At 45.0% G+C, this 13,723-nt stretch overlaps 1 protein-coding gene across 1 annotated transcript in view; it reads left to right on the top strand.

Annotated features, from left to right (window-relative positions):
* The window catches only part of AP1G1 (adaptor related protein complex 1 subunit gamma 1), a 41,027-nt gene extending 30,620 nt beyond the window's left edge, over positions 1–10,407 (top strand). The window contains exons 16-23 of the mRNA XM_069868531.1: positions 249–376; positions 984–1,088; positions 2,447–2,588; positions 3,036–3,156; positions 3,590–3,685; positions 3,926–4,086; positions 4,888–4,986; positions 6,799–10,407. Coding sequence (XP_069724632.1) covers positions 249–376; positions 984–1,088; positions 2,447–2,588; positions 3,036–3,156; positions 3,590–3,685; positions 3,926–4,086; positions 4,888–4,986; positions 6,799–6,900 — 954 coding nt within the window. The 3' untranslated portion in view covers positions 6,901–10,407. The remainder of the gene's footprint in view (positions 1–248; positions 377–983; positions 1,089–2,446; positions 2,589–3,035; positions 3,157–3,589; positions 3,686–3,925; positions 4,087–4,887; positions 4,987–6,798) is intronic.
* The last annotated feature ends 3,316 nt before the right edge of the window (positions 10,408–13,723 follow it).

The following is a 13,723-nucleotide window of genomic DNA, read 5'->3' as shown; positions in this document are numbered from 1 at the left end:
CATTGTGTATTTAAGTGATAAAACTGCTATTCAATGTGTGGAGCAGGAACTGTGTTTTAAAGCTGATATCTTAAGATCTCCAGCTGCGTGCATCCTTCTCGTACACCCTGAACATATGTTACAGGCTTGCAGAGTTGTGGAGTAGGTGTAACAGCCATTAAGCAAGAAACAGGTTTTTACAGTGTGCCTTGGCAGTCTTGCTGCGAACCTGCTCTCTATATCAGCCTAACCTTTCTGTGCCTTTTCAGGTAACAGAGGATGAAGTTCTTGATATTTTAGAAAGTGTCCTGATATCTAATATGTCTGCGTCTGTTACACGAGGCTATGCTCTCACTGCCATCATGAAGCTTTCCACAAGGTTCACCTGCACAGTCAAGTGAGTTCTCATTGATTTTTGTAATGCACGAGGCTTTGTTGCATATATGGTGGCATCAATTGTCTTCAGTAGAAGTATTCCTTGGACTTGTTCTACTTCCATAGTTTACCAGAGTCATCTTGTTACCTGTTGGATTTTAAAGTCTTCTGCTTGCAGGGTGGAACGCTTCCACTGATTTGTACTGTTTTCTCTGGGGATGTCCTCTTCTGTATAGGTACTTAATCTATGTCGCTGTTGCTCGAAAACCTTTTTTTGGGAAGAGAAGTCCTTACTTTCAGTGGGCTGTTCTTTCTAGTTCCTTTTTCAAATGATGGAGGAAAAAGTAGCCTTGTTTGCTAATGGTGGCATCTCAGTGTGGGTAGTCGAGCTTTCTTATGATATACCTTGTGGTGGTATATTAATTGCTTGTTGTGAAGGGACAGTTCCAAAATGGGTGTTACATAGATACTCCAGGAAAACAATTGCTACTATCTCAAATGGGTTACACAAGGCAGCTGTTGAGCAGAGGGCAAGTAGTTTCTTCTGGATGGCATGTGCTAATCCCTTGCTTATTGCTGCTAATTCCCTGTCATGGTTTTGTTCTTGTTCCCTCCCCTGCCCCACACAGTCGCATTAAGAAGGTCGTGTCCATTTATGGCAGCAGCATTGATGTGGAGCTACAGCAGAGGGCAGTGGAATATAATGCACTTTTCAAGAAATATGATCACATGAGGTAAGTGCTGATGAGTTTTGGTGTTTGAAAAGGATCATTGTAATCTACTCTGGTCTCCTATTTGCCACACTTTGCTCTGAGAGCAAATCTAGTGATTTTGGTAGGCATACAGAGGAACCAAGTATGCTATGAATGTGTGCCACTCGGCTAAATCTTGCCTGTGTTTGTAGGGGCCTCCAAACCTTGTTTCAAAAGGTCTTCACAATCGCTTTTTTCCCATAGGTACCATCCTATTCACCGTATGTAGGAGACGACATCCTTATGAATTCCTCTTTTCTCTCATCCTGTGGGATCCATGGGGCACCTCCCTCTTCTTAGGAAAAATCGTGTTATTGAGCTAGGGCATGTGAGCTGCCTAGGGCTTCCCATGAAGCCGTATGACTAAGTTGAGAAAAATCTAGCATGAAAAGCTTTTGATCAGAATTAACCCTTGTGGACAGTGTGTGGCAATCAGCTGGCTTTTGACCAGATGGCAGTGTATGCTACTCATAGTTTTGGAAAGCGCTGCACTTCAGAAAAAAACTTGTGAACTTCATTCAGTTTTACATCTGTATTTTTTTCCCAGTGTGTGCTGGTGTTCATTACAGTGTGAAGGTCAATGCTTAATTTTGGCTCATTAAGACTTTGTTCATGGTCAAAAAAGTGGGCCATTGTTGGATTTAGTGGACTTTTTCAGCCACAGGATATGGAGGTGGTGTGGTGTACCCCTATTACACGCAGTACTTTATGGCTTGATCTGCCTTTCTTGTGTTACAGATAGTTCTCCCTATGCAGGTTTTCCTGTTTTTTTGGCTTGATGTCAGGATTCTGGACCCCATGCCTCTTCAGCCTCTCTATCATTTCAAGAGGGTGCTCTCAAGGGCTGAACTTAATCTTTTTGGAACTTTGATAAGGATAAATGAGAGCATGGTGATTTGCTTTTCCAACTGTCACCTGTTCCAAGTTGTGAACTGTTCTACAAAGAGAAGGGAAATGGAGTGACTCTGATTCAGCTGTGTCTGGAATGGAGCAGTCAACTGTGCCATGTCTGTGGTTAATCCTCCATTCCTTAATTATTTAATCTTTGTCTTGGGTTTGTTGTCCTCTCCCCACAGTGGAAGCTGTGTCAAGTACTAGGGGAAAACAGGAGCCTGGAGGCCTTGTTTGGCTTTCAGCTGTCAGCTGATGTATTTACACTGGCACAGAATGCCAGGGATGGCTTCTGACCACCTCAGGCTGTCATGCAGTCTTACAGCTCCCCTGCATTGATGCTAAAAGGAAAAGGCAGGTTGCTGTGTGTATATCATCTCCTGAATGTGTGATTATTTGTATTGGGATCCAGGAAGATGGCACAGTGTAACTATGTCAGCTTCTTTCAGGCCAGCCCTGCTTGAGAGAATGCCAGTAATGGAGAAAGTCACCACAAATGGCCCTACTGAGATTGTACAGACCAACGGAGAGACAGAACCAGCGGTACTGGAAACCAAACCTCCGCCCTCTGGATTGCAGCCTGCTAGCCAGGTAATGGAAAGTGATCCAGGCTAAGTTTCCGCTGCCTCTCAGACCACACTAGTAGCCACTGCCAGTGGTAAATTGAGACCATCTCCCTCCCCCTCCCTGCCTCTGTTACTTCTGGCTTGGTGATGATTGTATCATGTCTCTTCTCTGATGGCTCTAGTGTCACGAGCAGGTATGTGGAAGAGGCCGTTGTGGGGAGTGAAAGAGCAGGGTGATAAAGCTATATATCCTGTCTCAGTGTGCACAAACTCCATCCTTCTCTGTCTCTGTGGTCCCAAGAATACGGGAGCTGGATCTCTCATGGGATGTGGGATCATAGCCAAACTGATAACTTCTCTGACTGGCCAGCAACTCTGAGCTTCAATCTGAGAGCGAGTAGAATCCATTACATTTGCAAGGGGAAATAGCAGGAAGTTGAATATGTAACTATTACATCTACTCTCTCATTAGGCAAATGATTTGTTGGACTTGTTGGGGGGAAGTGATATAACACCTGTAATCCCCACTGCACCTACAAACAAGCCTGCTGGTGGGGAGCTCCTTGACCTCCTGGGAGACCTCAACTTAACAGGTGAGCAGGCTGCATCTCCTAAAAGTCTACATTCTCCATGCTGGGGTGGGTTGAGGGCTGGCTAATCCTTCACTTTCTATCAATTCCTAGTCTTACACTTATTATTACCAAGGGAGTCGGGGGATGAAGTCGCAGGTTGACTCTGTGTGATTAGCTGGTGAGACTTGAGCATTTTCATGCTCGAGCCTGGGAATGCTGTGAGCCTTTCCAGAGTGGATTGAGAGTTGTGAGGAATTAATTCCATTTGAATGCCTGCTAGTTCAAGAAGAGCCGGTCCTTGCTAGTCATAGCAAAGAAGGGTAAGATGACAACACGGGTGATTTATAGAGCTTCATGTAAAGAAATATGATATGCAGCAGTTGATCTTTGTAGGAGGAATAATTACTTTTCATTTCATGACAGCTAAGTAATAATGCATCAACATTTCTTGTAGGTTCTCCAGTATCTGCCCCTGCACCCCAGATAGCACAGCCTCCATTCCTGCTTGATGGACTTTCATCACAGCCTCTCTTCAATGATATTGCTGCAGGTTAGGGACATGTAAATTCTTAGCCTTAAGTTGCCACAGTGCTCAACTCGAAGAGGAAACAAGGAGTAGTAAAAAAAAGGTGGGGAGGGATTTGGGAGTGAAGTGTGGCTGGAGCAATTGGAAGAGGTGTGTTTAGTCATCAGGAGAGTTTACATCTGGGGTAAAGTAAATGCTTTCTATGATATTGAGAATTATCTCCAGTTTCTGTAGCTCTGCTCCTTTTTTTTTTGTGTTCTACAGGAATCCCCTCAATTACTGCGTACAACAAGAATGGGCTGAAGATTGACTTCACCTTTGAGAGGTCGAACACCAACCCTAGTGTCACTGTAATCACGATACAGGCCTCTAACAGCACAGAGCAGGACATGACAGATTTTGTTTTCCAAGCTGCAGTACCAAAGGTAAAGCCACGTAGGGCAACTACAGTGGCAGGCTCAGGGCCAGCTGCAAACACTTCCTGATCGATGCTTTCATGCAGAGAAACTGCAGTGTGGTAAACAGGGCTACGAGCTGCAAATAGGTTATCTTAGTGTTCAGTTTGGTCTTCTTTTGAGTCTGAAAGTAAATGTTATAAATGCAATAGAACACCAATTCCTATCAGATTGGACTACTTCCACATGGACAGTATTCTTTAAAATCATCACTAATTGCTAAACAATTTGTCTCCCCTTTTATCTGGCTGCAGCACGAAGTATGAGGCATGTGTTGCCTAATTCATAGCAAAGCAGAGTGTGATTGGATTGTTCTTCAAGTTTGTGAAAATACATTCACTTCTGTGAGTTTCACTTCCAGTAATTGGGAATACTCTAACTTGAATTCAGATAGATTTCATACCTGCCGTAGGAAGGAATGGGCCTCCTGTAGTTACAGATGTGCCGAGCAGTCTCAAATGTTTCTCTGTGTGTGACACTTAAAACAATGCATCGCTGCTGATCTTAATATACTATAGTAAGCTCTCACCCCCTAGAATCTGTGCTGCCTCAATCTCACTTGTGTAAAAAGCAGGTGGACCTCTGAATATTTTGTTACTTACAGACAGGGAGTTGAAAAACAGATTATTTGACTTTATGGTGGCTGCACATCTTCTGTCAGGGCCAGAAACTGAACTCTTATTTTAACTTGCCTTCTCCCAGTGCAAACAAATCACTTCATGTTCTTACTTAATTAAGCATGAAATTGTTTTCTCTTTGTCCTTTCTTCAGACATTCCAGCTGCAGCTCCTGTCTCCCAGCAGCAGTGTCATCCCTGCATTTAACTCGGGGACCATCACACAGGTCATTAAAGTCCTGAATCCACAAAAGGTGAGTGATTCTGAGAACAGTTATTAAAGATCTTGTCTTGAAATTGTGTATTTAGTGGATGTCACTTAGGGATGCATCCCTGATGGGAGACAGGGAGTGATGGAAGTGAGTGATGTGTTTTTAATGACAGTCATTTTTATTGGGGTTATGGAAAGATGAAGAAGACAGGTCCTGGGCACAGGTTTGGCCTTCTGTTGGGTTATACTGCTAAAACAAATTCACAGGTTCTTCTTTGAATGTCTTTTGCATCAGAATGCTTGTTAAACAGGTTTGTAGATGGACGAGATTTTAAACGTTGCTGATAGACTGATGTGCAAATGAGATATGTGCTTACATCTCTACCCAAAATGTCACCAAAATGGCTGTCTTCTAGTGCAGTTCCTGTGGTTTTCATGCGTCTCCACTTATCACTCTGTAGTGTGCTCTCCTCTGCCTGTATCAAGGCGCGGCACTAATTACTCTTTCTTGTATACATTTGATTGGAACGTCTCTGGTGCTGTAGAGCACCTTTCAAACATAACCTTGAAAGTTATTTTCTGAATTTGGGAGGGTTTAGGAGTTTTGTGAGTTCTGGCATCTTATGGAATATATCCACAAGGCAAAATACATCTGATAGGGTGATGCTTTTTTGTTGGAACACCAAAACTCCTATGAATGCTTCAGACTACCGCACCACAGTATTTTACTGCCCTTTTCTCTTGCCTGCTGTTTTTTAACTTCCACCTCAGGCGTTTGTATGTCTCCTACTGTCCTTTAGATTGCTACTGCCTGAACATAGAGCTTTGCAAGAGGGATAGTGTAGTTACCTGGAATATTTTGAGGGAGGCAGCCTTGGAACAGCCTTGCTATTTAGGAGGTAGCCGTTTGTCTTATCAGTGTTGTAAGAAAGCCTGCTCACCTGGACACACTGTCATTATACTGGATTGGAATAGATAGTTTCCCACACCACCATGAAATATCACATAAACTGACACTGGTTATGTTGATTTATTAGTGCTAACCATAGCTGCTTTATCCTGAGGCTGGTTGGAGCAGTCACTGCTCTCCTTTCCTCCCTCTGCTATCCTTTTCACATGTTTCCCTGTAGGTGTGGGGAAAAGAGCCAGACATAGCCAGCTTTTTGCTTTTTCTTTTAGGGCTTTGGGGAAACAAGTTTTTTTGAGAGTAGGAGAACAAGGATCCTGGCTGGAGCATGCTGCACACTCGCTGTTAAGGGCTGCCTAATAACTGGGTGGCAGCCAAATGACAGTGTGTAGAAGGACTTCTGAGCTATTCCAGCGTTTACTTGCAGAGACTCTTTCTAGTCTTTCCTAGGCTGTTTCCTTCAGTGCTGCTGAGCTATGCAGCACTTGAAGTTTCAAAGCCACTGCTCTGAGTGAACAGCTAATATGGGGAATGACATCTCTCCATGTGAGCCCAAATACAGAGCAGCAGAGTCCAGATCTACCTCCTGCTTGCTTTCATTGTTAACTGAGATTTTTTTAAGGCAGTTATTTTTGTATTTAGGACTTTGGTGCCTTTATGGGTAGGGCCAGTGCAAAGAAACGTATGGGTAGATGTGCTATATCTTTTCTGAGAGCTTGTACCTGATCTGAGAACTACAATGACCAATCTGCATCCTACCAGAGGAGGCATTTATCTGCAGTATCATTGCTTATCCTGCATGTCCTTCCAGTGAGCTCTTGTGATGTGAGGGAAGGCCTATGTTTTATGTTCACAGGGTAAAGGAGGGGAGCTGGACATGGTGGAGATGCTTTGACCTTTGAAGAAGACCTGAATTTGTTTTGTTTGTGTTTTTCTCTCGTTTTCTAGCAACAACTACGTATGCGGATCAAGTTGACATATAATCACAAGGGCTCAGCAATGCAAGATCTAGCAGAAGTCAACAACTTCCCCTCTCAGTCCTGGCAGTGAGGCTCTGGCACCATTCTTTTTCTCACCCCACTCAATCAAAAGAACTCTGGGAAGAAGGTTGTGATCCTTGGCAATCCCCCAAACTGCACCATGGGCATGGGGAACAAATGAGACCTGCTGATGAGGAGGAATTTTCCTGAAGTGATTGCTGACTTTTGAAGCATATCTGTTAAGACTAATCTCCTCTCCTCCGCTGATGAGGCTGGCAGCTTGTGGAGGCTACTGTGCACTCCCTCACACATGCATTTACAGCCAGAAGCAACATTCCCTTCTCCCTTCCCCTCCCTTCCTGCCCCCCTGCAAAGAAACACAGCCTGGTTGGAAGAGAAGTCTGGAATTTCTAGCAGGGAAACTTTCTTCTCTCTGCAGCGAGTGAACAGCTGCCCCTTCTTTCTGCTGTCTTTTTCCCCTGGGGTGGGCAAGGCACATTATCATTCATTGCTAGCTGGATTCGTTCAGACACTTTCGTATGGGGCTCGGACTGGGGACTTGGGCAATGTCAGGCTTCCCTGCCTTGTTCTTCTTGCACCCCTTGTGTCCGAAGGAGCTGGAGGCTTCTGATGGCCTATTCAGTGCATTATTGTATACACCCACCTCTTAGTTATGTGGTACATACCAAGAGCAAGTTAGGCCTTGGGAGTTCATCGACAAACCTGGGGCGGTGCAGGAAAAGAGGTCCTGGTGAGAGCTGATGAAGTTGCTTTGGTACTGTACTTGGAAATGAAGACCTTACACTTGAATTTTCTTTCTTTTCATTGATAGCTACAGCCATGCAGATTCACAGACAGTCTTCTGTACCTTCCCCAGAAAGTGCAGTGATGTATGAGAGATGTAGAGATCCAAGGAGCAGCTGGTTTTCTACCACAGGTGGTTAAACCTTTTAACCCATTAGTTGTGGTTTATGGGTAGAAAAGACATGTTCAATTTTGTAAGTAAGTCTTTGAGGTCTCTGTTCCTGCTGGGAGGCTTATCAGAGACTATGCTGCAAAGTTGCTCTTCCCAGTTATTCCAGACCTTCTCCCCAGTTTAATTTCCAGAGCCTGTTGTAGACCCCCTGGATTCCATTTGAGTTACTTCTGACTGGGATATTTGTGTTGTATCTGTAATATTGGCACTGAAATAAAGATCACGCGGTTTAAAGAGACCTTTCCCATTTTGTTACTTAATTGATCCCTGTAGTTTGCTCCTTGCTCCCCTTTCAGAGAAGCGTGCTAGTTCAGGTTCAGGCTGAAAGTAGCTAAACTGATTATTTTTAATGGAAGCCAGTCATTTGGGTATTTGGATCCAAAGGTGTGAGGTCCAGTGCTCTTCTAAACTTACAGAAAGCTGTGTTTTTATGCTTCCTAGTGTGAACTGTTGTCGAGGTGGCAGAGCTCTGTGAATTCTCATGGACGTCATGTGCAGGACATAAAGCGCAGTGTTTGACACTCTTCAGGGAGGAAGGAGGAGGATCTTGAATCTTTGAGTGTGCTGCTAAGCTGAAGGTACTTCCATCTTCTAATCCAGTGCTTTCTTGAAAGATGGCACATCTGCTTTGTTTCTGTTAGAGGGCTTCCCAGATCATGACAATTCAGTGCTCTGATGGTGAGCTTAGACATAGCTTTTTGTGTCTGCAGAAGTGCTAAGACTAGACGCCAGTTCCTGTCAAAAACACTGCAAGAGTGGTGCACGGCGTACTTAGGGAGAATTGAAGACCTGTTCTTGAATGGGGAATGGGGCCACTAAAGGTGGCTCAGTCTGCTTTGGTTTTAACTACATCAAGTGCTATAATGACTGACTGAAGTGATGGTCTGTGTAGTGGAATAAGTTCAGTATCTCTTGGGGCCTTTTTAGCTGCCTTATTCATTAAACTGGTTTGGGCCTTTCTATTAGCCAAGAGCTTTACTGTTCTACTGGATCTGGCACCAGCATGGGGTTATAAAACCTAGAGGAATGATGTATGATTTCCTGAAAAGTAATTCTGGGTTGTGGCAGGGTCATCCCTTGACTGTCGGTGGTGAGACAGATGCTGTGCTTCAGCTGGAAGCAGGCAGTCTGGCAGAAAATGAGTGAATCAATGTCCACTTCTAGGTGCTGAGCATTTGTTTGTTGCTTTCACTGCAGCTGCAATTGTTCACCACCCCGCTAGCTCAGACTCCTTAGTGCTGAAGGCTGAGCGTGTTAAATCTAGACTCCAGTGAGCTCTGAGAGGGCTCAAAGGCAATGGAACATCTTTGCTTTAGATCCTGAAGGCCCCATAAGCTCTCCCATTCTCTTCACTGAATTGTACACGGTCACTTGTACTGAAAGCTGGCACACCTCAATCAGTCTGGTTTTGCTGAGAAAGAGCACTGGTGCAGGAGATCCTCTGGGGAGAAAGTAGTAAACGGTCCCTCACCTGGCCAGTTTGTTGCAGCACAGTTGGAACAGCTTCTCTTGTTGTGCTTGCGTTGTGTCCCCTAGAGAAGTTGGGTTCTGTTATTGGTCGCTGTCTGGTAAGCTTGTAGGGTAAATTCCTACAATGTTCTTGGTTCCTTCAGCCACCCTTGCACAGAGTGTTTGTGTCTTGGGAAACAGGCGCTCTGCCATGCGTTTAAGTTGAGCTGGAGGAGGTGGTGTATGTACCTGAAATGTATTTTGCTGGAAGCCTTCCCTTGGCTGTGAAGTACTCTTTTGTAGCAGCCAAACGTTCCTGTTGTCCTTGGAGCTCTCTCCCTTCCTTTGCTGTGGGATGGGGAGCTAACATTGCACGAGAAGGAAGGCCAAGGCCACGTTTCATACATTCTCATTGCTTGCTCCTTGGCCGCAGGTACATCTCTTAAGCTCTGTGCTGCTGCTTTGTTTTCTCACTGGAGAGCACTCGCATGTCTGCACTCTGAGGACAGGATGAGTCTGTTTTCCACCAGCTGAGTGCGACAATTCTTATGTCTGGTCAATATTTTCCTTGCTGCACTGTAAGGGGAATATAAAGGGAACAAGATACAGACTTCACAGCTAATCTCACTAATACCTGCATTGGAGGCTTTTGAGCTGAGAGACATTGAATGTCTGTCTTCACATGAATGTATTTTGAGTCAAAAAAATGATGGAAAGAATAGTGGCCATAATGGGCCTGAAAGGGGAGAAGACATGGGAAGGTCCTAAGATTTGACTTTGTGCAGGTTTTGATGGGACAAAACATGGCCTTCAACAACCTTTTGAAGCAATAGCAGTGAGGGGGCTGCCACCTATACAGTACCTTGGATATGGAACTCAGAAGATACTGAAACAGCTGGGTAAGGTGACTTAGTGCCTTCCCCAAGGCTGGTATGAGCTGCAAGATGGAGCAGCAAAGATGGCTTTTTCTTAGATCTGCTGGTGCGCTTTCTATGTGTTCATTTTCTACTTGGGGGCCGTGAGGGAAGGAGCTACTGGACTGCTTCCCTCTGAAATTTCACTCTGTTCCTGTATATTCTTTTTTTCTTTCCTGATGTTGTAATTTACATTTTACATAGAGCCCCATCCCACCTTTTTGACAGTGAAAAAGAACCCCAAACAACAAAAGACCAAACCCACAACAAACCCCTGACAAAGCCAACAAATTTAAGATAAACCCATGCCACCTGAGCAGGGAGCCCAGTGGCTTTCCAACTTCTGCAGACCTATTTTTGAGATGTGAAAAATTTAAAGAAATGCTGAGTCTTAGGTGAGTGAGGAGCATAACGGATGTAAACATTTACATGGGATGCATTAGACTTCTGCTGTGTGTATTGTCTTTTGGTTGAAACAAATTCTGAAGTGACTAATAAAATGAGTCAATATTCAATGATTTAAAACTGTGCCTTGTTGGTTTTTGCAAGAACAGTGGGATAGGACTTAGAGATTCTTAATGTGTGCCCAGGACAAGGTCAGATGATGTGAAATAATAAGGGCAGAATGCAAAACCTTCCAGGAGACGCTGGAGAACAAAAGGAGCAGACAGTTGCAAAACGCTGGAACAGTTCATGTGAAACGTCACCCTGAAAGAGCTTGTCAATGCCTAACAGCAATACTTGTCCAGGTCCTACAAAGGTGTGATGAGATCTGAACAGCAGGAATTTTTTTCCCTGGTGTATGCAACGTGCCTTCAGGGTTGCTGTCATTCCCTTGGTGATTAAAAAGCTGCCTTTCCTACTCCGTGTGCCTCTGGGAGAAGGATTGTTATGATCTCATGGGCTGTTAAAGCAATACACGTATCTTCCGTAAGGTTCTTCCTCTTGTTTTCTAGCCACGGTAGCATTTTATTATATATTTTTCCATGTGTTTTCTAGCACTTAATGGCACATCCGTCTGCCAAGTACAATTTTTTCAGTATTGCCATGTATCCTTCCTTCATGGAAATTCTCTTGAGGCAAAGTAATTATGAGACTACAAGGCTGTAGCTAGAAATGCATTGTAACCATGCCTTTCTGTAGGGAAAACCCAATGAAAACCTGATTTACAGTTATCTTAGCTTGTGTGTTCAGCCTGGAAGTGTTGGAACCAGGTGGCCTTCCCTGTGACTGTCTTGGTTCAACAACATGGATTAATATGAAGGGCTGAAGAGCACTTTTAGCCTTGCTGGTAAGATGGGCTGTGTCAGTGCCTTGGTTTTAAAAAGGAAAGCCCTCCAGGCACTGGAGAGTTCGGGGATGACATCAGAAACTGCCAGTTTGTGTGGCAGCAAATGGTCGGTCATCCTAGGCCCGGCTTCTGGAGCCGGACAGACCTCTGAGAAGCTTTCTCATGGGGTTCCTTCTGTGTGTGGAGCCTGAGCCCAGGGAGCACTGTGCAGGCAATGTCATGTATGGCCCGTGTGCCCAGGACCAGATCTGTGATGCGTGGTGAAATGCTTGGATAGACCAGGAAGAGGGCAGGAAATGCTTAAAGGAAACACATAATGGAATTGAAAATGTTTGACACAGTGAATATTGCCAGCAGTGAGAATTTGGGAAGCGTGCCTGGACTTTGAAATAAGACTTGGGGATCGATTGGTGCAGCAGGGAAGCAATGTGGTGATGAGATGGGTGTTGCTCTTTTCTCCCAGGTAACAAGTGATATGACCAGAGGAAATGGCCTCACGCTGTGCCAAGGGAGGTTTAGGTTGGGTATTAGGAAAAATTCCTTTACCAAAAGAGGGGCGAAGCATTGGCACAGACTGCTTAGGGGAGTGGTGGAGTCGCTAAGCCTGGAGGTGTTCAAAAGGCATGTAGACATGGCACTTGGGGACATGGTTTAGTAGACACAGTGGTGTTGGGCTGATGGTTGGAAGTCTTTTCAAACCTTAATGATTCTGTGACAGGATGAAGCATGTAACAGTTAGGAAGCACTGGTGATTGGGGGGAGGCAGGAGGCTTTTGCTGTTTTAATGTGCTCAGTCCTGTTCAGGCATGAGAAGCAGCTGCAATGCGTTAATCCAGCTCTGATGTGTGGCACAACGGTGGTGGCAATGAGCAGACCATCCTTCAGCCAGCATGAGCCAACATACAGACCTGTGTGGTACTGGGAGGAAGGGGACATTCCTATTCCCTGTGGTTTGACTTCATCCTTGGGAGGCTGATGGGGATGAATGCTCCAGAGGCAGGCAAAGGATGGTGGGTGACAGCTTTAGCGTGCCGATGAGCTGCTGCTGCTTTCTGCCAGTTCACACCTTGCCCTTCTCAGGCAGCAGCCGTACTGCAGAATCACAGCAGGGTTTGGCTTGGAAGGGATCCAGTTCCAACCCCTTGCTGTGGGCAGGGACACCTCCTACTGGATCAGATTTGCTCAAAGCCTGATCTAACTTGGCCTTGAACACTTCCAGGAATGGGGCAACCCACGGCACTGCCTCACCACTCTAATTGTGAAGGATTTCTTCCTGACATCTCATCTATAGCCTTAAGTTGCACCAGAGCGGGTTCAGATTAGACGTTAGGAAAAAATTATTCATATAAAGGGTTTGCAGGCACTGGCAGGGGCTGCCCAGGGAGGTGGTGGAGTCCGCATCCCTGGAGGGATTTAAAAGAGGTGTAGATGAATTGCTCAGGGATATGGCTTAGTAGTGGACAGGTACAGTTGGACTTGATCTCAAAGGTCTTTTCCAATGTAGTGAACAACTGAATGATAGAATCTGTGACTGATTGAATGATGGAATCTGTGAATCTGTAGTGAAATCTATGTATGTGATTGATCTCAAAGGTCTTTTCTAATGACGATAGAGCTATTGATTGATTTGAGTGACTGGTTTGAGCAATGGAGTGATTGAATGAGTGATGAAACCTATGCATCTATGATGGAATCTCTGAATCTGATTGATCTCAAGGGTCTGTTCCAATGATGATGGAGCTATTGATTGAGTGACTGAATGACAGAATGATTGGAGTGAGTGATGGAGTGATTGGAGTGAGCGATGGAGTGATTGAATGAGTGATGGAACCTGCGCATCTATGATGATATTAGTGTTTGATAGGAATGGTTGGACTCGATGATCCAGTGGGTCTCTTCCAACCTGGTTATTCTATGATTCTGTGATGGAATCTCTGAATCTGATTGATCTCAAGGGTCTTTTCCAATGATGATGGAGCTATTGATTGAGTGACTGAATGACAGAATGATTGAGTGAGCGATGGAGTGATTGAATGAGTGATGGAGCGATTGAATGAGTGATGGAACCTGCGCATCTATGATGGAGTCTCTGAATCTGATTGATCTCAAGGGTCTTTTCCAATGACGATGGAGCTATTGATTGAGTCGGGTGACTGAGCGATGGAGCGATCGCCTGACCGAGCGCTGGAACCTGCGCACCCCCGATGGAGCCCGTGACTCCGACCGCTCCCCCGGCGCCGCGCGGCGAATGAGCGGGTGTCCC

This window comes from Phaenicophaeus curvirostris, chromosome 14, assembly GCF_032191515.1.
Source record: "Phaenicophaeus curvirostris isolate KB17595 chromosome 14, BPBGC_Pcur_1.0, whole genome shotgun sequence".
Taxonomy (NCBI): domain Eukaryota; kingdom Metazoa; phylum Chordata; class Aves; order Cuculiformes; family Cuculidae; genus Phaenicophaeus; species Phaenicophaeus curvirostris.
This window is presented reverse-complemented; position numbering and strand designations above follow the sequence as displayed.